This window comes from Marmota marmota, unplaced genomic scaffold (assembly GCF_001458135.2).
Source record: "Marmota marmota marmota unplaced genomic scaffold, marMar, whole genome shotgun sequence".
Classification (NCBI taxonomy): Eukaryota; Metazoa; Chordata; class Mammalia; order Rodentia; family Sciuridae; genus Marmota; species Marmota marmota.
Genome location: NW_025999990.1, coordinates 330,006 through 354,086, shown reverse-complemented (window position 1 = coordinate 354,086; position 24,081 = coordinate 330,006). Strand labels below are relative to the sequence as shown.

The 24,081-nt window shown below is 36.4% G+C and overlaps 1 protein-coding gene across 1 annotated transcript in view; it reads left to right on the top strand.

Annotated features, from left to right (window-relative positions):
* The first annotated feature begins 1,919 nt into the window (after positions 1-1,919).
* The window catches only part of Cdk7 (cyclin dependent kinase 7), a 34,841-nt gene continuing 12,679 nt past the window's right edge, over positions 1,920-24,081 (top strand). Inside the window, exons 1-8 of the mRNA XM_015482166.2 lie at positions 1,920-2,102; positions 2,459-2,518; positions 8,853-8,886; positions 12,049-12,116; positions 13,932-14,000; positions 16,296-16,406; positions 19,131-19,249; positions 20,279-20,471. Of these exons, the coding sequence (XP_015337652.1) occupies positions 2,037-2,102; positions 2,459-2,518; positions 8,853-8,886; positions 12,049-12,116; positions 13,932-14,000; positions 16,296-16,406; positions 19,131-19,249; positions 20,279-20,471 (720 nt within the window). The 5' untranslated portion in view covers positions 1,920-2,036. The remainder of the gene's footprint in view (positions 2,103-2,458; positions 2,519-8,852; positions 8,887-12,048; positions 12,117-13,931; positions 14,001-16,295; positions 16,407-19,130; positions 19,250-20,278; positions 20,472-24,081) is intronic.

The window sequence follows — 24,081 nt, the reverse complement described above, 5'->3', positions numbered from 1 at the left end:
CCCCCTGCAAAAAAAAAAAAAAAAAAAAAGTGGTAAAGATGGTGTGTTTCTGTAATGTATGAGACCCAAGTAGTGAGTAGTGACAAAGGGCTGAAAGATAATAATAGTAATGGTGAACATAAACCGGCTTTACAAATGTGAAGTCATTTAAGTCTTGCAGTAATCCTGTTACAGAGGAGGAAACTAGCTTCAGATTAAGTTCAGATAATAATTTGCTTAAGTCATCTAGTGACTGAATACCGGTGGGTTAGTATTCAAAATCAGGCAGTCTGGTTCAAGAGCAAAAACTGAAATATGCTACACTAAATTTGTCTAGATTACTGGCCTTAGAATTCTGCCATCTTCAACATATCTTTGAAAATTAGGATTCTCAACTCTTAGAAACATCTAATGTAAAGAAAAGGGATATTTGGGCTGGGGACATAGCTCAGTTGGTAGAGTACTTGCCTCGAATGCACAAGGCTCTGGATTCAACCCCCAGCACCACACATAAACTAAAAAGAAAAAAAAAGAGGAAAAGGGGTAACATTTCCATGTTGACAGCTGTTTCAGCTCAGACTATTGGAATCTGCCACCCCGCCTTCCTAACCATATCTAGCTTGTCAGCAAATCCCTATTGCCTGGAAGCTAAACTGGTACTACCCTAGGAGAGCCCTCTGGATTACAGCAATAATTCACCAGCAGTCTTTCTTGCCCCTCTAAATCTAGAGGTGTAGTCTCCAGAAACAGCCAGAATCAAACTTTGTTTTGTGGTACTGGGGATTGAACCCCAGCCGTTCAAGATTATTTATTTATTTAGTAACTATTTATGACAGAGTCTCGATAAATTGCAAGACGCTAGCCTCGAATTTGAGATCTCTCTGCTTCGGTCTCTCCGAGTAGCTGGGATTACAGGCTTGCGCCACCATTCCAAAACATAGTCTGATTACATCACTTGGCTGCCCAATTCCTCCAGTGCCTTTTCAATAAGGTCCTTATACCACCCTATTTAAAACTGCAACGCCCCCATCACTCTCCCCATTCTCTCTTATATTTATAGCACTTATCATTGTGCATTATAATACTCGACTTTTTTTTTTTTTTAAATCTCCTCCCTTTAGAAGATGGGGATTTTTGTTTTGTTACCTGCTGATTACAGTTAACTACCCCCCCCGCCCCCGGGGGCGGGTACTACGGATTGAAATCAGGGAACTCGACCACTGAGCCACATCTCCAGCATTTTGTATTTTATTTAGAGACAGGGTCTCACTGAGTTGCTTAGCGCCTTGCTTTTGCTGAGGCTAGCTTTGAATTCTGGATCCTCTCAAGCTGCTGGGATTACTGGCCTACGCCATCGCACGGGTCACAGCTAACTCTTACTCGCTTAGTTACTATACCTAAACTTTCTCCTTTCATTTAACCCTCACAACCGCCTATGATGTAGTCGATTTTCCATTTTAGAGTAGAGGACCAGAAGCTGTTTCAGTACCGTTGGACTTTGTTTCCCTGAGCCTGTTTCTTCATAACGGGACTGATTTAGTTGTTGATTAGCTTTTAAGAATTTGGCACTCATCTTAACAAGAGATTTCAAGGTTTGGCGTCCATGGCAACCGTGGCGCCAGGACGCGCTCGAGCATGAACTAGAAAGCGAGATAAGGTAAAGGTCTAGTCTTCCATAATCATGCACACCCACCAAATCCTGAATTTCGTATCAGAACGTTGACTTGTCCTTGGTAGTGAAAAAAAAATATATCCAAGTTAAAACGGTAACAGGATGATAAAACAGTCACTGAAAACACTCCGCTTTCCGCACCAACAGGAATCAAATGACCAGGAAAGGTGAAGGCAACAGTCCCGGGTTAGCTTAGCTTTGGTAGGGGCTGGCTGTGCCCGGGCCCCTTTAACAGCAACACCGCTCACCCCGGAAGTGGGGGCGGAGCTAATAGGCGTCAGCGCCCAGCGAACGGAAGTGGCTGTTGGACGCTTTCAGGTAGCTTTAAATTCCTGCTGTCTTGAACGCTTATCCCTTTCCACCTGAGTCAGGCTTCGAGCGCCTGATGGCTTTAGACGTGAAGTCTCGAGCAAAGCGCTATGAGAAACTGGACTTCCTTGGGGAGGGACAGGTGAGGCTCTGGGACTGGATTGGGAGGACCCCGAGCGGGGAGCATCGCGGCGCCTCACAGATTTGCAGGTTTTCTTGTGGAAACCACAGGACTGGCCTGGCTGCTCGTTCTTCTTGGGTGGGGGCAGGCAGCGCACACTCTCCTGTTGCCCATTGATCCTGTCGACATCCTGGAAGTGAACCCTGAGGCGCGGTCCTTCTGAAGAACTGGCTGGAGCGGGACTCGGATTGCCCGACCACATTCCAAGCCGCCGCGAGTCCTTTCAGAACCCTGGGTTCTTTAGTTCCCCAAATGTAAAAAAAGAAAAAAAAAAAAAAGGCAAACAAACTTAACGTTATTCCCGTTTTTCTTTATAGTTTGCCACGGTTTATAAGGCCAGAGATAAGAACACCAACCAAATAGTCGCCATTAAGAAAGTAAGTTGTCTTTTATGTTGTTTTTTTCCTTCAAGTCTCCTTCAAGGTGTCTGTATTATGAATTGATTGGTGGCCATTTTACTACTCTTGATGGTACTCTGAAAAATCAGAAGTTACTCATGTTTTTCCAGAGAAAATAGCATTAATTAGTGCCTTGTGTTCCAAGGAGGGAACTATGGAATCGAACCAGTCTTTGTTCCATTAATTTAAATTAAAGTGAAACGAAGAGGAAGCTGTATGTTATTTTTGCTGCATGAACTCGGATATTGACTAAAGGGGCAGGTACTGCCCATCTGTTCAGTCTTCAAAACTCTTTTTAGGTCACAGTTCTGTCCTATCTGCATCCACATTCTGTGTGCATATTTATAATTTCTTTGTAAAGATTTACATGAAAGGTTTTCAGTAGCATTAACAACACGAATGTAGCCAGCTGCAGTGACCCATGTCTTTAATCCCAGAGACTTGGGAGGCTGAAGCAGGAGGATGTAATTTCCATACTAACCTCAGCAACCCTGTCTCAAAATAAAAATAAAGAAGGCCCGGAGTGGCAGCTCAGTGGTTCATTTCCCGGTACCAGAAAACAAACAAAAAACCTAATGTGGTGCATTTTCTAAAAGGACTTAAACTGTTTTTAAACTTAGATTCATTTAAAAGACTTATTCATAAGTAGCTAACATTTCTGTATGCTAGGCACTTTGACCTACACTTTTTTCACTTACCCCTCCAAACAGCTTGTAAAAATAGTTAAAAGAATTCCTATTTTGCACTCAGAAATTGAGACTGAGAAAGGTTAGTTAAGTGACTTGTCAAGAATACAAAGCTAGTAATTGCTGAAGTTAGGATTTGAATTCAGGTGTCCTGATGTGAGCCAGGTTGGTTGCTTTTCCTCATGCTATTGAAATTGATAACACTTTTAAGGAGAGACTGTTTGTCTCACCTGTCTCAGGGCCTGGTAGTGGAGTAAGTTACCTCTATGTGCCTTTGTTCTGTTGCTGCTTTGAATTTGTTCTTCAAAAACCCTAACTTCTTTGAAGTGTATCATCAGGCTTTCATTTCCAGCCTCCCCCACACTCTTATTCACTTAATACCTGGCTTTCTTTCTTTTTTTATCTTAGTTATTCCTGCCACCCTTATGTTTGCTGTATTATTTACTTTTCTGATATCCTTGTTTTCCAGCTTATGTTTTGTGATCCATCATTATGGCCACTCCCTTGCAAAATCCTCAACTCTTCTGACTTCCTTGTCATCTTTCAGTTCTAGTGCTTTGTTCCCCATCTCACCAACACTGATCTTTCTGTTCCTCGGACCCCTTAAATTCATTTCATTCCCAAGATTATTGCATTTGCTTTGCCTTCTGGTTGTTTCTTTATAGAACGTGAAGTGGCTGATTGCTTATTAAGGTTTCACTCAGATGTGTACTCCACATAGAGGCCTTCTGTGTTCATTCCAGATAAAATAGGTATGCATCCTTCCTTCTCTGTTGTCTTTGCATTTGTTCCTTCTCATCTTCATGATATTTATCAAAATTGAAATTCTCTTACCTGAGTTTATTGTCTGTTTAATTCCATTCACATTATAGCTAGGACTATGGCAAGCATATTATAGGCAACTCTTTATGGGGCTGGGATTGTGCTTGACGATAGAGCATGGCCTAGCACGTGTGAGGTGCTGGGTTCAGTTCTCAGGCCCTTATAAAATAAAGGTATTGTGTCTGTCTACAACTTCAAAAAAAACAAAAGGTATCAATTAGCTGGGTGTGGTGGTGTGTGTTTATGTTCCTAACACAGGGGAGGTGGAGGTGGAGGCAGGGGGATCACCTGAGTCCAGGAGTTTGAAGCTAACCTATAGAACATGACAAGAGTCTGTCTCAGAAACAAAAAGGATATTGACTTGACTGGTACTGTTGGCATATTGAGTTCTGTAGTTTTCTGAAAGTCCAAGTGTGTGTGTGTGTGTGTCTGTGTGTTTAAATATCTTTAGTTGTAGATGGACACAATACCTGTATTTTATTTATTTTTATGTGGTGCTGAGGATCGACCTTGGCGCCTAATACGTTAGGCAAGTACTCTACCACTGAGCTACAGCCCCAGCCCCCAAATGTTTTCTGTTGCTTGTTTTTAGTGTTAATTAGGACTTAAAATCCAGCCTTTTTCTCTGTGGTAGACTTTTTCCCCCTTAAAGATAGTTTAAATTATATTTAGTTTTTTTATTAAATTATTTATTCTAATTTATTATATGATGGCAGAATGCAATTCATTTCATATTACACATAGAGCACAATTTTTCAAGTCATTGGTTGTACACAAAGTATTTTCATACCATTCGTGTCTTCATACATGTACTTATATATTTAGTTTTTATTTTATTTCAAATGATATATTTTTATGGTTTTAAAGTCAGTTAATAGGCCAAGGCTTTTAACATGCCTAACTCCTCTACCCCTGGTTTTCATTCTTCAGAGCAACCACTTTCTTTTTATTTTTTTATTTTTGGTACCAGGGATAGAACTCAAGGGCACTCGACCACTGAGCCACATCCCCAGCTCAAATTTTGTATTTTATTTAGAGATGATCTCAACTGAGTTCCTTAGTGCCTTGCCATTGCTGAGGCTGTCTTTAAACTTGAAATCCTCCTGTCTCAGCCTCCTGAGCTGCTGGGATTACAGGCATGCGTGTCCATTTAAAAAAAAATAAAATACATAGGTGTTTTTTTTTTTGAGTGTTGTATGTGTGTTTTGTTTGTTTCCCCAATTTTAGGCATTATTTTTACTTTCTACTATGAATATGGAGGATTTGGTGCTTTGAACCTTCCTGTTCCAACACTCCTAATTTCTATTCCCATTCTTTTGTTAAAATGCATATTTAAGTTTACAAAAAAAGAAATCATTAAAGAAGCTACTCTTTACCCTTCTTTACCCTTTTACCTAATGGGTCTTGGACTTTTAAAAATCATTGATCTTCCTCATTCTTAAAAAGATCATATTGGGGCTAGAAGTTTAGCTTTGGGGTAGAACAGAAGTTTAGCTTTGGGGTAGAACAGTGCTCATTATGCCCTAGTGGGTTCAATCCTCAGGACCAAAAGAAGATCATATTGAATTTGTTTCCCATATTTCCTAATTTAGTCAGTCCCATAGTGAGCATTTTGGGTCAGTTTTCTTTTTTCATTATTGGTCCAAAATAGATGTATGTCAGTTCAATATATAATGTTTGCATGCTTTTAAGATATATATATATATATATATATATACACACACACACACACACACACACACAGACCTACACATATTTATTTAGTATATATTCTTTTATAATTTTCTGAATCAATATCATGAAATTTTCTATATTGATTATATATATATATATATATATATATATATATAGATCATGGCTTATTCATACTCATTGATTAGATTCCATTATATGTAACTCTACAGATTTTTTTTTTCTTTGTGGTTCTGGGGAATGAACCCTAGGCACTATACCACTAAGCTATATTCCCAGCCCTATTTTGTATTTGATTTAGAGATAGGGTCTCAACTGAGTTGCTTAGTGCCTCGCTAAGTTGGTAAGGCTGGCTTTGAACTCAAAGATCCTCGTGTCTCAACCTCCCAAGCCACTGGGATTATAGGCATGCACCACCAAGCCTGGCAGTCTTTTTTTTATTTTGAGGCAGAATCTTGCTAAATTGCTGAACCTGGCTTCAAACTTTCTTTTATTTTTAAAAATTTGTTCTTATTTATACATGATAGTAGAATGTATTTTGACACATTATACATATGTGGAGTATAACTTCTCATTCTTCTGGTTTCCTGTTTGTATATGATGAGGCCTCAAATTTTCTACCCTTCTGCCTCATCCTCCCAAGAGGCTGGGATTACAAAGGTGTGCTATACTGAAATTTTCAAACTCTGTTGATAATAGCCCTTTTATTGACAATCTGGTTTGTTTGTTTGTTTGGTACCAGGAATCGAACCCAAGGGTGCTTTTAACTATTAAGCCACATCCCCAGCCCTTTAATTTTTTTTTTTTTTTTTTTTTGAGACAGGTTCTCACTAGGTTGCTTATAAGCCTTGCCAAATTGCTGAGGTTGGCTTTGAAACTGTGATCATACTGCCTCAGCCTTCTGAGCTGCTGGGATTACAGGTGTGTGCCACCATACTTGGCTCTATGAATAGTCTTTATGAATCATCTTGTATGCATATTTTAGCTTCTTTAGAGAATGTATCTATATTTGAGACCAATTATGAATTTTTGTTTCAGAATATTAACAACATCATCTTCACCAGATAAGGTCAAGTTGCTCTCTGACATGTCTGGATTAAGTTTACCTTCCACCATACTTTCAACATATTTGTGTTGTCATTCATTAAGACATTTTGTCATTTAGATGAGTTGAAATGGAATGTTTGTTGTTTCAGTTAATGTTTTTTTGTTTACTAGTGAGTTTCATCTTAGAATTTTTGACTTAGGTTTTTTTCCCCTGTTTGTTTTTCTTTGGGATGCTTATGGCGGGGGTGTGTGTGTGTGTGTATGTGTGTGTGTGTGTGTGTTACTGGGGATTGAACTCAGAGCCCTCACAAATGCCAGGCAAACCTCTGTGCTCTGTCTGTATTACATCCTCAGCACAGGTTGCTTAAATTTTTTTCTTTGTGTTAATTTGTTGAAATATATTATATATTCTGAATATTGATCCTTAGAAATATACATTGCAGTTAACATCTTCCAGTTTTTAGCTAAGCTTTAGTTTATTTAAGGTTTTTTTTTTTTTTTTTTAAACTGGGGGTTGAACTCAGGAACACTCGACCACTGAGCCACATCCTCAGCCCTTTTTTGTATTTTATTTAGAGATAGGGTCTCATTGAGTTGTTTAGCACCTTACTTTTTGCTGAGGTTGGCTTTGAACTCGAGATCATCCTGCCTCAGCCCTCTTGGGCTGTGGGGATTACAGGCACGCATCACCGAATCAGGCTACTTGTGATATCTTTTAAGGTATTTAAGTTAACATGGTTGAATTTGTCAGTTTTTTCCTTTGTAGGTTCCCTTTTTGTGTACTCTCCTATTTCCTATATAAGAACATTCCTACAAGGAATTTTCCTATGGAATTTTAAAGTATTCATTTTAACATTTAGGTCTTTATTCCATCTGTAACTTCTCTGTATTATGTGATGGGGGGATCTAATATTTTCCCCCGCTATCCTAACACTATTGATTGCCTGTTCTTTTACCCCATACACTTGTTATGCCAAGTTCCAGTATATACTTGGATCCATTTCTAAGCATGCTATTTTGTTCTAGTGACTGATTTTCCCCCCATTATCTGCTGAAGTACTACAGTATTTTTAATTATTTTTACTTTATAATAAGTCTTGAAAATTTTAAAGTCTCATACATGTTGTTTTTTCTTCAAAATTGTCTTGACTACTGTATAATCTAATTGGGAAATTTGAAATAGGAAAATTTGTATAGGAATTAGGTATTAGGTGCTTCTGTGCCAATATTGTTAATTATGTTAGATTTGAAAATGGCTTTATGGGCTGGGGATATGGCTCAAGCGGTAGCGCGCTCACCTGGCATGCGTGCGGCCCGGGTTCGATCCTCAGCACCACATACAAACAAAAGATGTTGTGTCTGCCGAGAACTAAAAAATAAATATTAAAAATAAATTCTCTCTCTCTCTCTCTCTCTCTCCTTAAAAAAAAAAAAAAAAAGAAAATGGCTTTATGGTTATATAAGAATGTCCATGTTTTAGAGTTGTTTACTTAATTGTATAAGGGTAAAATGACACAAAGACTTGGATTTTCTTTTAAGTATTTTAGCCAGCAAAAGAGGAAAGGATGCATGAATGAAGTAAATGTAGCAAAATATTAGTTATTTTTGAATCTGGATGATGAAGTAGAAAACTTCATGAGATTAGTTTTTAAAATGTTTAATAGTTTAGGGCTGTGGCTCAGTGGTAGAGCACTTGCCTAGCATGTGTGAGGCACTGGATTTGATTCTCAGCACTGCATGTAAGTAATTAAATAAATAAAATAAAGTTCCATCGACAACTAATAAAAAAAATTTTTTTAAAAAATGTTTAATAAGGGCTGGGGTTGTGGCTCAGTGGTAGAGTACTTGCCTAGCATGTATGAGGCACTGGGTTCGATCCCCGGCACCACATAAAAACAAAAACAAATAAATAAAGGTATTGTGTCCATCTACAACTAAAAAAATTTTTTTTTTTAAAAAGTTGTTTATTAATAAACCAAGAGAGATTTAAAAAGTGTTTAATAGGTTAGTGTTTAGTCTGCATAATTATCTAATTTTAATATTTGTGTTTGTGTTTTCTATATTAGATCAAACTTGGACATAGATCAGAAGCTAAAGATGGTAAGTATTTCAAATAATCTGACAAATTAGGAAATGTTCTTACTTTTACTTAGGAAATAATCAAATTATTATTAAGATTTAGCAGTGGTTTTGGATAGAGTTTTTGTAGTGTTCCTCCCCAAATAAAGATAGACTTAGGACAGAGAGAGGACATTTGATGATTTTCACTATTTGAGTGTTCAGAGGAACATTCAAATACTTAAGTAAATGGAAGGCAGCAAGTTGCCTTGTCTTGCTGTCCTCATTACTGTTTTAGGTATTAGAAGCATTGTTTTTTCTATTTCTGAGCTTCTAATTACTTTGAAAATTGAGGGGTTGGGGATGTGCCTCAGTGATAGAGCACCTACCTCACATGTGTTGGAGCACTGGGTTTGATACTCAGCATCATATATGAATAAATAAAATAAATAAAGGCATCGTGTCCATCTACAACTAAAAATTTTAAAAATGTTTAAAAAAATTAAGGCTACATCTTCATGGAAATACACAAAGTTCGCTACAAAATGCATACACGGAGAAAAGATTTCTTTTATGTTTCTATGTTGATCTTTATATTGCATAGGTGTCTTTAAAATTTTTCTAATTAGTTATACATAACAGAATGCATTTTAACACATCATACATAAATGGAGTATAACTTCTCATTTGTCTGTACATGATTTAGAGTTACACAGGTCATGTATCATATATACACAGAGGATAATAATGTCTGATTCATTCTACTGTTATTCCTACCTCCATGCCCCTTTTGCTCTCTTCACTCCCCTTTGTCTAGTCCAAAATACCTCTATTCTTCCCCTTCCCCACTTATTGTGAATTAGCATCTGCATGTCAGAGAAAACATTTGGCCTTTTGTTCTTGGCTTATTTCATTTAACATATTATTCTCTGGTTCCATCTATTGACTGGCAAATGCCATAATTTTATTATTTAAGGCTGAATAATATTCCATTGTGTATATATACCACAGTTTCCTTACCCCTACCTCTGTTGAAGGACACCAGGTTGGTTCCATATTTTAGCTATTGTAAATTGAGATGCTATAAACGTTGATGTGGCTGCATCAATGTAGTATGCTGATTTTAAATCCTTTGGGTATAAACCTAGGAGTGGGATGACTAGGTCAAATGATGGTAACATTCCAAGTTTTCTGAGGAATCCCCACACTGCTTTCCATAGTGCGCCGATTTGCAGTCTTGTCAGTAAGAGTGTACCTTCCTCCCCTACATCTTCACCAGCATTTATTGCTTGTATTCTTGATGATTGCCATTCTGACTAGAGTGAGATGGAATCTCAGTTTCATTTTGATTTGCATTTCTCTAATTGGTAGAAATGTTGAACGTTTTTTCATATATTGATCAATTGTATTTCTTCTGTGAGGTGTGTATTCAGTTCCTTTGCCCACTTATTAATAGAGTTATTTGTTTTTTGGTGTTAAGTTTTTTGAGTTCTTTATATATCTTGGTGATTAATGCTCTATCTGAGATGCTGTGGTAGATTTTTTCCTATTCTATATGCTCTCTCTTCATGTTTTTGATTGTTTCTTTGCTGTGAAGAAGCTTTTTATTTATTGATTCTCTTATTTTTAATGTATTATTTTAGTTGTAGGTGGACACAATACCTTTATTTTATTTTTATGTGGTGCTGAGGATTGAACCCAGTGCCTCACACGTGCTAGACAAGGTCTATACCACTAGCCCCCCATTTATTGATTCTTGATTTTGCTTATTGTGCTTTAGGAGTCTTGTTAAAGAAGTTATTTCTTAAGCCAACATGGTGAAGATTTGGGCCTGCTTTTTCTTTTGTTAGGTGAAGGTCTGTCTCTGTTCTAGTGCCTAAGTCTTTTGATCCACTGTTGAGTTGATTTTTGTGCAGGGTGAGAGATAGGGGTTTAATTTCATTTTACTACATGTGGATTCCCAGTTTTCCCAGAATCATTTGTTGAAGAGGCTATCAAAAAGATTTATTTCTTAGTCATCGCAAAGTAGTTCTTATTAAAACACGTGCCTATAATCCCAGCTACTACGAGACTGAAGGAATAGGATCACAAGTTCAAGTCCAGCCTGGGCAAACCGTTTCTCAAAATGAAAAGGGTTAGAAATGTACCTCAGGGGGCTGGGGATGTGGCTCAAGCGGTAGCGTGCTCGCCTGGCATGCATGCGGCCCGGGTTCGATCCTCAGCACCACATAACAGCAAAGATGTTGGGTCCGCCAAAAACTTAAAAAATTCTCTCTCTCTCAAAAAAAAAAAGAGAGGGGGAAATTAATTTAAAAAAAAAAAGAAAAAGAAATGTACCTCAGTAGCAGAGCTGTCTTTTGCAGGGGCTACCAGGGATTAATATCAGGGACATTTTACCAACTGAGCCACATCCCCAGACCTATTTTGTATTTTGTTTAGAGACAGGGTCTCACTGAGTTGCTTAATGCCTCACTTTTTTTTGATGAGGCTGGCTTTGAACTCAAAATCCTCGCGTCTCAGCCTCCTTAGCTGCTGGGATTACAGGCGTGCACCACTGCACCTGGCCTCAGTAGTAGAGCTCTTACCTAGCTTGTATAAGGCCCTGGGTTCAATTCCTAGGACTACAAAGAAAAAAAAGGAGGTAGGGGCAGCACCAGATCTTTATTTTGAATTATATCCTTTGTGTTAGAAAAGATACTGTCTTATCATTTGTTTGCTTTTAGCACAAATAATCTGCCCTTAATATTTGTAGGGAAGAGAAAAGAACCTAATTATCACATATATGCTACACACTAATATATGTACTTTGTCTAATGGTCTTCAGATTTGATATGTTACATATAATGCAGATACTTTTTTTTTTACTACTCATCACAGTCTGTGTTAAGCAACTTTAAAAGTAAAACCAAAGGCTGGGGTTGTGGCTCAGTGGTAGAGCGCTTGCGTACTAGCATGTGTGAGGCACTGGGTTTGATTCTCAGCACCACATATAAAAACAGATAAATGAGTTCCATCAACAACTAAAAAAAATTTAAAAATAATAAAAATTGATTTGTCATAAAATTTGTCAGAATTGCCTTTATTTTTCTGTGTAATGTTTGTTTCTATTTTCTGAGATGACCATCCTTTCTTAAAAAACATATTTGTAGGATGGTTGGAGATTTGAGAATCATTGTTCATTTTTTGCTTTGCCTTTTTCCATAGGTATAAATAGAACAGCCCTAAGAGAGATAAAATTATTACAGGAGCTAAGTCATCCAAATATAATTGGTGTGAGTATGATCTGAGTTATTTAATATTTGGGACCCTGCCCTTTTTTAATATGGTAGATATTGACTTTTTTTTTTTTTTGGTGGTACTGGGGATTGAACCCAGGGCCTTGTGCATGCAAGGCAAGTACTCTACAAAATGAGCTATGTTCCCAGCCCCAGATATTGATTTTGATTGAAGGATTAGTAAGATGAGTTGTTGTAGATGAGACTTGAAAAAAGCTTTAAAGTTTATCTGTTTGAAATGTGTTTTCTATCCTAATTGTATAGGAAATGTCTTAAAAATCATACTACTGATAAAATAAATCAAATGTCAAAAAAAAAATGTTGACATAGGTTCATTTTGCCAGAAATCATTTTGAATTCTAAAGAGCACTAGCATAGTGCATTCAAAACCCTTTATTTGTCCTGTGTAAGACCTTGAACAAGTTTCTTTTAAACCACATTCTGGGCTGGGACTGTACCTCAATGGAAGACAACTTGCGTAGCATGTCTGAGGCTCTGGGTTTGATTCCTAGCACTGCAAAATACTAATACTAATACTAATGTATAGTCCCTACCTCATAAGTTTGTTGCAAGACTACCTATTTGAATACATGTATCTGGATTAGTGCCTGCCATGGAGAATGTACTCATTCACTTAATGGTAGCTACTGCTATTTCAAGGATTTTTTTCCCCCCTCTTTTTTTCTTTCTTTTTTTGTAGAATAGAGATTGAAGGAACTTGGCACATGCTAGGCAACTGCTCTACCAGTACATCATATCCCCCTAGAGTATTATTATTAATTTTTTTAAGATTGGTCTCATAGGTCTCATATGTTTCAAGGCTGGTCTTAAACCCCTGGACTCAAGTGATCCTCCTGCCTCTGCCTCTTGAGAGCTGGGAATGCAGCACATGCCACTGTACCTGGCATGGATTTTTTGTTTTTAAGCATTCTGCTTGGGAATTTTTTTTTTTTTTAAGAGCGAGAAAAAGAATTTTTTTTTTTTTTTTTAATATTTTTTTTTAGTTTTCGGCGGACACAACATCTTTGTTTGTATATGGTGCTGAGGATCGAACTCGGGCCGCACGCATGCCAGGCGAGCGTGCTACCGCTTGTGCCACATCCCCAGCCCGGGAATTTTTTTTTTTTTAATTGGTGACTGAGGTATAGTATTCATAATTTATTTCTTATTAACTCCCCAAATCTAGGAGGAAAGCTTTTAAGTATTTAATAGTTTTTACAAAAGTAGTTTAGGGACTCAAGTGTAGCTCAGAGGTAGAGTATTTGCCTAGCATGTGCAAGGTCTAAGGTTCAATCCCCAATACTGTAAAAGAAAAACATAGGTAACTGGGGTGTGGCTCAGTGGTAGAGCAAGCGCCTTCCATGTGTGAGGTATTGGGTTCAATCCTCAGCACCACATAAAAGTAATTAAACAAAGATACTGCATCCATGTATAACTAAAAAATATTTTAAAAAGTAAAATATAAATTTAAAAAAATAGTTTAATATTTTTGTTTCTCAAAATACTAATTTCTTTAGGGGCTGGAGTTGTGGCTCAGTGGCGGAGTGCTTGCCTAGCATGTGTGAGGTACTGGGTTTGATTCTCAGCACCGCGTCTCAATAAATAAAATAAAGCCCATTGACAACTTAAAAAAAAATTTAAAAAAAATACTAATTCCTTTAATACTATTCACAAAAGGACAAATGTTAAATTTAATAAAATAATTTGAGCTTTACAGGATTAAAAAAAATTACCTTAGTTAGTATAATACTGTCATACAAGTATATGAAATAGAGAATCACATTTTAACTTTTAAATTTTTTTGCTTTGCAGCTCCTTGATGCTTTTGGACATAAATCAAATATTAGCCTTGTTTTTGATTTTATGGAAACTGATCTAGAGGTAAGATTAAGATTCTTAGAGAATATTTTTCTCCAGTTTATCGAAGAAGAACCTAAATGTTTGTTAGACCATTAATAGACTAGAGGAGTGGGGTTGTGGCTCAGTGCAGAGTGTTTGCCTCGCTATGTTTACCACTGCTATGTATAAGGCACCGGGTTCAATTCTCAGCACCACATAAAAAAATAAATAAACAAAGATATTGTGTCTATGTTAAAAAAAAATAGACTAGTATTTTAAAAAATGCTTAATTTTATTGAACTATAGATGGACTTTGAAATCAAAAGGATCTCTCAGTTCTTTTCTTATGGTTGGCTGTTTTCACAGTGCTAAATGCAGAAATTTGGATTTCATTAGTTATTTTTGTCTACTAATTTCCCTATAGATTATTACATTGTTTTTAGAGAAATTAGCATTAAACCTGTGATAATTTTGAGCTTTCCCCCAATATTTTCAGATTAAAGCCATATTTTTGAAAGCCAAATTAAAAAAAAAATAAAATAAAATCTCATATGATTTTCATTAATCATAGTGGAATCTCAAAATACTGATAAACCAAGGATATAGAAGAACTGGAATTTTCATACACTATTGGTGAGAATGTAAATAATAATAGTTAAGAAACTATTCAAGAAACTGGAAACAGTTTGGTAGTTTCTTTTGTAGTTAAATACATATTTACTAAACAAGTCAAAAGAAAAAAAAGGATTTCATATAACAGTATCAAGTAGTAAAAGAAACACTGAATATACAAACTGGTGTGGTTGGGGCTGTAGCTCAGTGATAGAGCACCCACCTCACCCATGTGAGGTGGGTGCTCTATCACTGTAGATGTGTCCATCTACAACTAAAAATTTTAAAAATGTTTAAAAAAATTAAGGCTACATCTTCATGGAAATACACAAAGTTCGCTACAAAATGCATACACGGAGNATAAAGGTACTGTGTCCAACTATAACTAAAAAAAGTATTTAAAAAAAAAAAAAAAAATATATATATATATATATATACATACACACACACACACACACATATACATACACAAACTGGTGACAATAAAGTATAGCCTGTGGTGATAGATCTTTCTGTCATAAATGTCACTAATATTGTGATTGTTACCGATAACCAATTGTTATTTAGCAGTACCACTGCTATGTATGTAAGAGAAACATATACATTGCCAACACAGAAATTACTTGGTACACAAATATTTAGCTTTATTCCTAATCACAAAACTGGAAACAAATCCAATGTCCATCTAGTGAATGTATAATTTGTTGTAGCCTATGTAATGGAACACTACCCAGGAATAAAAAAGAACTGATAAATATAGGAATAAACTGACTTTTGGCACAGCTTGCAAATAATGCCATCTGAACCAAGTTTTACATTGTTTCAATTGTCTTTTTTTCCCTCAGTTTTCTTCATTTTTTGGCATACTTAATAATGGAGGTTCAGGCAGTCAGCTTATATCCTTAGAATCTAATAATCCCTGAAGTAAGAAAGTGCTTTTGTTCCCCCCGCCCTTTCCTGCCTCTCTATTTTTTTTAACTAATTTTTCTTAATTGATGCATTATAGTTGTACATGCTGATGAAATTTGTTTTTCCATATTCATACATACACATAATACACAATATAACAATATAATTTGGCCAATATCACTCCTGAGCACTTTTCCTCTCCCTCCCTCTCCACCTCTCTCCTCTTGATCCCTTTCCTCTCGGATCTCCCATTGATTTTCATGAGATCTGCCTCTATCTTTCTTTACCTTTTTCTTTCCCTCTTTACCTTTGGGCTTTGTTCTCTTTGATTTTAGCATAAATAAGTACTTCGCTTGGTTGATTGGTTAGTCTTAGATCATGCATCCTTCCCTGAGGCAGACAGTCTCTTGGCCAGGAGGCTGCAGTGTGGTAATAACCATGACTGCATCAATTGCCTGCCTCTGAATGCCTCAGATGGTGGGGGAGGGTCAGTATTTTCTTAACCATATGGACTGAGCTGGGAAGAGGCAGTGTCCTAAAGCACTACTGAATACAGAAGAAAGATCAAGCAAAAATCACAGCTGACTGCCCCTTTTATACAAAATTGAAGCATATGAAGCATTATTTTCTTCCCAAACTAGAGATGATCTTTAATCATCTAACTAGAAATTCTGACAGTACCTTCAAAGGAGATTTGGATAATCTGTTTTGGAGACTATTCTATATGGATGTAAGCATTTTAATTCTGTAATTTTTTTATATGGTAGAGTTCATTTGGAATGATGACGTGTGCCTGTATGTATATCTGCTTTATAGGTTATAATAAAGGATAATAGTCTTGTGCTGACACCATCACATATTAAAGCCTATATGTTGATGACTCTTCAAGGGTTAGAATATTTACATCAACACTGGATTCTACATAGGGTAAGGTTTTTAATATTGTTTCTTTAAATTGGTCAAGTTTTATGTGTACATTTTAGTGTATAATGGTCTGAATGTGTAAATTGTTGCACAAAATAAAGATATAGCTGAACCATTTTATTCCAGCTTCTTCTACTATGTGTTCCTTCAATTGCAGCAAATGGTGCTGTGTGTACTTCAAATTTCTATGTGAAATTTAGAATTGGAAGAGATCCAGTACATTTTTTTTTTTTTTAGATGAAGAGCTAGATTGCTAAATTACCAAAGTTTTTTTTTTGTTTTTTGTTTTTTGTTTTTTTAGGGTCAGCAGCTGATAACTGATGGGATGTTAGAACTTATGTGTTTGGGCTTTAAATCTAGTATTCTTTGTGCTATACTGTTAAAGGGAAAAACATAGTGAGAGTCTGGATTAATTTATACAATGCTAAAATGCCTTTTAAGAATCATATATCTAGTGGCTCTAAAATTTATAGAAGTTATGAAATAAAATTTATGAAATTGAATCATTTTTAGGAACATTTAGCTGTTGGAACATTAGCTGATGATTTATCTAGGTAGGATGGGCTCACCATGTGATGCCCTGCAATCCATAGAAACTCCGAGAGAATTCCCACCAGCAAGAAGGCTCTCACCAGATGTGGACCCTTGACCTTATACTTCCTAGCCTTTTAGAACTGAGTGGCAGAGCCCTTGTTACAGTAATAACAAGATGAATAAATAAATAACTGAGAAAAAGCAAGCAAGAAAGAGTGGCCTTGGAGACAGAGACTCTGTGGCAACAGATATGCTGAAATGTAAGTATTTGTAAGGAGAAAAGGAGACAAGAATAACCAAGTCAGGGGCTGTGGACATAGCTCAGTTGGTAGAGTGATTGCCTCACATGCACAGGCCCCGGGTTTAATCCCCAGCACCACACACACAAAAAAAACAAAAAACCCAAAGTCATGGCTGGGCTGTAGCTTAGTAGTAGAGTGCTTGCCTAGCATGGGTGAGGCACTGGGTTCTATTCTTAGCACCGTGTAAAAATAAATAAAGTCATCCCTCAGTATCCATGGGGGACTGTTATCAAAATTCCCATGGATAGGGCTGGGATTGTGGCTCATCGGTAGAGCACTTGCCTAGCACATGCAAGGCCCTGGGTTTGATCCTCAGCACCACATAAAAATATAAAATGGAGATTTTGTGTCCAACTACTGCTAAAAAATACATATTAAAAAAAAAAAATTCTGGGCTGGAATTGTGGCTCAGCTGTAGAGCACTTGCCTAGCACAGGCAGGATCCAGGTTTGATCCTCAGCTACTACATAAAAATAAAGGCATTGTATTAAAAAAAAAAAAAGTTAAAAAAAAAATCCCATGGAAACTAAAATCCAGGGGTGCCCAAGTCCCTTCTATAAAGTGGAGTAGTATTTGCATATAACCTATGTAATCCTTATGTATACTTTAAATCATCTCTAGATTACATAGCATTTATTAGATATTTATAAGTAAATAGTACAGACATTATAAGTAAATAGTACATACAAAGGTCTAACTATATAGTAACTGATTATTGGTTGGTTGAATTGTGGATGCAGAACTGGTAGAGGATAACAAAAAAAAGTCCTTGGCTTTTCCCTCAAATTTAGAAAGTAGTCCATTAAGTGCAAGGTTATATACTTTATATTTAACTCACATTAACTAAAAACATCTTTTGGATATCAAATTCTTTTCAAACCAGGAAAAAAATTTTTCAGTGCAAAACATTATAAAGCCTAAATTCTGAAAAGGGGGGGGAAAAAAAAAGGAAAACCATCATTGGGAATGTCCTAAATATAGCTTCGTGTCTCAATGTGATCAATATTATGTATATGCTTCTCCACCTGCTATAAAAGGTAGAGAGTAGTAAGAGAAATTTTGCATCCTTTTGTTTTTGTCTGTTTCTCTTTTAAAGGTATCATTATTTGTGTTATATATTCTTCATTTTTCTGCTGTAATCATTAAAGTTTTATATAAGTAATTGTTATTTATAATATACTCCTAGTGTCATAAAAACGATTGTCCTCATTTTGTAAATAGAAAAACTGAAGCATAATGAATTTATTTCTCAAGAAATTTCAATGAGGGACCAGGAAATGTACTACCAGGATAGTTGTAAAAGAAACTATTTCCTATGGCTAAGTTCACTTGAAAATAAAATTTCCTGGGTTTTTTTTTGTCTCAAAAAAAGAAAAAATTATCTAGATAGATGTTCTTGGGTACATAGGAACTAGTAGTTAAAAATTACATATTCATATCTTAAATTTGGAACTTTTTTTAGGTTATTACTCATAGCTCTTTTGCATAGATTTTGGAAAATATGTTTTGGAAAATATGTTCTTCTAAAGTTCACATATATTATTGTTATTAAATTCACAGTTGCAATGATTTATTGGGCGCTTACTATGAACCAGTGATTCCACTAGTGATTCCACTTTACAGAAAATATTAAATTTAGTCTTCACAGTTACTCTATGAATTAGTTAAATTGGTGCTTAGTCAAATTAAGTACCTTACCCCAAATCTCACTAAGTAATATAAATCTTACTTTGCTTTGGGACTTTACATTTGTGGAAAAAAAAAATTGACATTTGTTTAAAATTTGAGAATTACCCTGTTTTCTATGTTTAAAGATAAGCCAACTAAATATATCACTGTGGTATTCTTCCCAACCCTGCTTATTTGTTTGTTTAAAACCTCCATGATATAGGATCTGAAACCAAACAATTTGTTGCTAGATGAAAATGGAGTTCTAAAACTGGCAGATTTTGGCCTGGCCAAATCGTTTGGGAGCCCCAATAGAGCTTATACACATCAGGTTGTAACCAGGTAAGAATCCTTTAAATAATTGAAAGTTTATGCTATTATTGGTTATTGGTCACAAATGAGCATCAGTTGGCCTCTCTGAAATATCTTGGCAGAGTTCAGGAATCATTGTTGGTGTCTTCTTAAAAATGCATCCCTTTTTTATTATGTTTTAATACAGTGAATAAAATAGCTCTTTTTAAAAATGAAATTGAATTAACTTAATTCTCAGATATTTACCTTATAACTTGTTTTTGTGATGTTAAGAATTGAACCCAGAGCCTTGCACATCCTAGGGAAACACTCTACCACAGAGCTTCGTCCCCAGCACCTTTAGTAACTTTTGAGAACAATTTATGCTTCTTCTACATTTTAGTTAGGCCGAGATAATCTGAAACTCGAGTGGCCTTTTTGTTTATTATATTGTCATTCTTGGTTCTGTAACCTTCTGTGTGAATGAAAGTTCTCTACACCAAGCATCAATATTTATTTATTAATTTTTTTTATGGTTCTGGGGATTGAAACCTGGGGTGCTCAGCTTCTGAACTACATTCCCAGTCCTTTTTATTTTGTGAGTGTCCTGCTAAATTACCAAGATTGGCCTTACACTTGTAATCTTCCTGCCTCAGCCTCCTGAGTAGCTGGGATTACAGGCATATGCCACCATACTTGGCTTGCAGGAGAACTCTTCTTGAAAATTGGCAGGTGTGTATGGTATCTTGTAGTTATGATGAAGAATTGGTTTTAGAAACGGGCAAGGAGCCTTGTGTGGTGGCATATGCCTGTAATCACAGAAGTGCAGGAGACTGAGACAGGAGAATTGCAAGTTCAAGGCCAGCCTTAGCAAGTTAGTGAGACCCTGTTTGAAAATAAAAAGGGCTGGGGATGTAGGTGAATAGTAAATTGCCCCTGGGTTAAATCCCTAGTACCACCCCAGCCCCCCCACCAAAAAAAAGAAAGAAAACTTAAAAAACAAGCCAGGATAGTTCATGTCTAAGAAATGTCTTTAGTAATTACATTCTCAAATGAACATTATTTCTTTTTGTCCTTCAGATGGTATCGGGCCCCTGAGTTACTATTTGGAGCTAGAATGTACGGTGTAGGTGTGGATATGTGGGCTGTCGGCTGTATTTTAGCAGAGTTGCTTCTAAGGGTAAGTCTTAAATTAATGTACATATTTCAGTATTGTTTGTGTAGAAATCATCTTCCCATCATTATCCCTGCAACAGAAAGACTAGAAACCAACTAAATAGTTTTTTAAAAATCCTCAGCTGGATGCAGTGGGGCCCACCTATAACCCCAGCTACTCAGAAAGGATCCTGAATTTGAGAATTTGAGACTTGCCTCAGCAACTTAGCAAGATCCTGTCTTTAAAAAAAAAAAAAAGGCTAGGATTATAGCTCAGTGGTTGAGCGCTTGCCTCACATGGGGCACTAGGTTTAATCCTCAGCACCACATACATACATACATAAAGCAAAGATATTGTGTCTATCTACAACTAAAAAATAGTTTTAAAGAAGCCTCTTCCAAATACATCCTTTTTATTAATGCTTACTTGAGATGAGAAGACCTCTATTTAGAAAAAGAGTCTTATATTATATTTCAGAACACAGAAATTAACTTGTAATATGTCAGTATTTCTGTATTGACTAAAGGTGTTAGAATAAACTTTTGTCCTCCTGGAAGGTTTTTTGTTTGGAGCTATTTAGAGTACACTTTAGAAATATATCAACTACTGTAGCTGCCATTACAAAGAACTTTTTTTTAGTGCCCCCCCCCACAATTTTAGTCCATATTTTATTAGTGTATTATAGTTATATATTCATACTTGTTAAGTCTTATTATTATATATTCATACTTGCACACACTATAACAATATAATTTGGTCAATGTCATTTCCTGATGCTTTCCCCCTCCCTCCCCTCCTCTTACCTGCTGTTCCATTTCCTCTGTTCTACTGATCTCCCTTCGATTTTCTTGAGATATCCAGCCCCACCTTTCATTTCTTTTTTCCTCTCTAGCTTCCATATACCAGAGAAATCATATGACTTTTGATTTTTGAGTTTGCTTACTTCCATTAACCTAGTAGTCTCAAATTCATCCATTTTCCTAAAAATGACATAATTTTACTTTTCTTTATGATTGACTAAACTTCATTATGTATATATAACACATTTTTATTATCCATTTATTTGCTGATGAACATCTAGGATGCCTCAAGAACTTTAAACCTTGTGTGAAATCATTATTTTCATTCTGTTCAAACAGATATGGTGACCCTATAACATTTCTCTGACACCATCTTACAATAAAATATTCTCTTATGCTCACTAGAGAGAGAAATGCAAACTTGGAAACTTTTCTCTCACCATAGCATTTGGTTCCCAAGGAAGACTAGCTCTTCTGAAAGATGAAAGCAAATGATTATTCAGGGATCCTGAAGCTGGGTGTTTTTATCTTCATATTCTAGCATCTGCTTACTCAAGTGTTTGAAGAAATGTGAAACCATAATTAGATAGCTTTCTTATTTCCTTAAATACAAAAAATAGCGGGCTGGGGATGTGGCTCAAGCGGTAGCGCGCTCGCCTGGCATGCGTGCGACCCGGGTTCAATCCTCAGCACCACATACAAACAAAGATGTTGTGTCCACCAAAAACCAAAATGTAAATAAAATTATATTTAAAAAAAAATAGCTTGTACACAAAGAAAAAAAGCTATACTAAACTAAAAAGGTGTTTAACAATGTAGGCATTGGGTTACAGCCCAGTTGTGGAGCACTTGCCTAGACTGCTCCAGATCCTGAGTTTGATCCCTAGTACTAGAGGTGGGGATAGGGTTTTCCACCAGTCTGTTTATGGGGACCCTAACCTGAAAACCTTATTACCTCACAAAATCCTCACCTCCAAATAATCATATGAGTTTGGGGATGAAGTTTCAGAGGGACATTCAAACCATATCACTGCTCCTGCCTAGCGTTTTAAGAGTATATCATACCATAAAGCACTGACCCAGGAAAGATCAAAATTCTACTGAAGGCACACCACTATGAGAGGAAAAAAGTAAGTCACACCATCAAAAGTCAGGGCCTATATTCCCAGAGACGAATAACATCTTACATAGAAAACAAAGGATTAGGGTAAAGAATGGCGTCAGCTTTCTAAACAGCATTAGAATCTGCAGAACTAACCATGTTTTGAGGGGAAATGATTTTCAACCTAGAATTTTATTCTTATTCATATTTTCAGTTAACTATGAGAATAAATAAAATTTATTAAAAATTTATACACCACGTGTGGTGTATGCCTGTGATCTCAGCAGCTTGCTAGGCTGAGGCAGGCAGATCGTGAGTTCAAAGCCAGCCTCAGCAAAAAAAAGTGAGGCACCAAGCAACTAAGTAAGATCCTGTCTCTAAACAAAAGACAAAAAAGGGCTGGGGATGTGGCTCAGTGATCAAGTGCCCCTGAGTTTAATCCCCAGTACCCACCCCCGACAAAAAAATTTATATTTCTTTCCATTCTTACAAAGTTTTTGGAAGATGGGGTCTACTATAAATGAGAATAAACCAAGAAAAGGGTATGGGATCCAGGGAACATGAGAATCAACATTTTTAAAAAAGCTAATAAACTCTCTGCTGAATACTGAAGTTCTGAGAAAACAGGTATGAGTGAACACAGGCCCAGAGAACACTAGTCTAGATTGGAATTGGTGAGATGAGAGCTTAGCAGAGGAGGTCTCCAGAAAGAAGGAAATTTAAAAAAAACAAAACTGGAGGATTACAATGTTTAATCATGTAGGTTTGATATTTAGTATGATATTGAATAACTGGAATCTTAGCCTTCGTACTAAGAAAGATGCCAAAGAGAGGGCCACAGGAGTTGGAGGAGCGGGGCTTGGAAACCATTGCCTCTGGAATAACCAAATTGTACGAGAATGGAAACAGTCTGAACAAAAATAGTCACAAAAGAGAGGGGGGTTATGGTCAAAGGACCAGTTTTTATTGTAAGTCTCTAGTACTAGTTAGGTTTTAACAAGGTTTATGAATAAATTTAATACAAATACAATATAAAAGGCACAAAGCTCGCCAGGTGTGATGGTGCCCATCTATAATCCCAGTGACTTAGGAGGCTAAGGTAGGAGGATTGCAAGTTCAAGGCCAGCCACAGTAACTTAGTGAGACCCTATCTCAAAATTAAAAATAAAAATAGCTGGGTTCGTGGCTTAGTGGTTAAGTATCCCTGGGTTCAATCCCCAGTATCAAAAAAAGCCCCCAAACCAGCTGTTACAGCTGGTTGATGAGTATATTCAGAGTCATTTTACTACTCTGTTTTTGCATATTTGAAAATATGCATACTAAACAATCTTTTGTCCTAGAAGGAAGAGGTGCCATGGAACTAGAACTTAAGCTTTGTGGCTTTTTTGTTTTGTGGCAAAAAATGGAGTGTGGGAATATATTGGTAAGATAAAATCTGCCATATGTTAAAAACTATTAAGAGGCTAGGCACAGTGGTACATAGTGGTGCACTGGAGCTTCCCACCTTAGATATCATATAACATTTTTCATATGTTACTGCAGTGTTTTCCTCTAGAAGGTAAGGATTCTTTATCATAACCACAATACCATTGAGATCTGAAGAGAGTGAACAATAATTCTTTAATAATAATAATAATTCCTTGATCAAATACCCAGTCTGGTATTGGAGATTTCCCCAATTTTTTCTCATAAGTGTCTTGTTCAAATTGGGATTGAAAAATCTATTGGGGATGGGAATGTAGCTCAGTTGGTAGAGTGCTTGCCTTGCGTGCACAAAGCCTTGGGTTCAATCCCCAGCATCACCCAAAAAAAAAAAAAAAAAAAA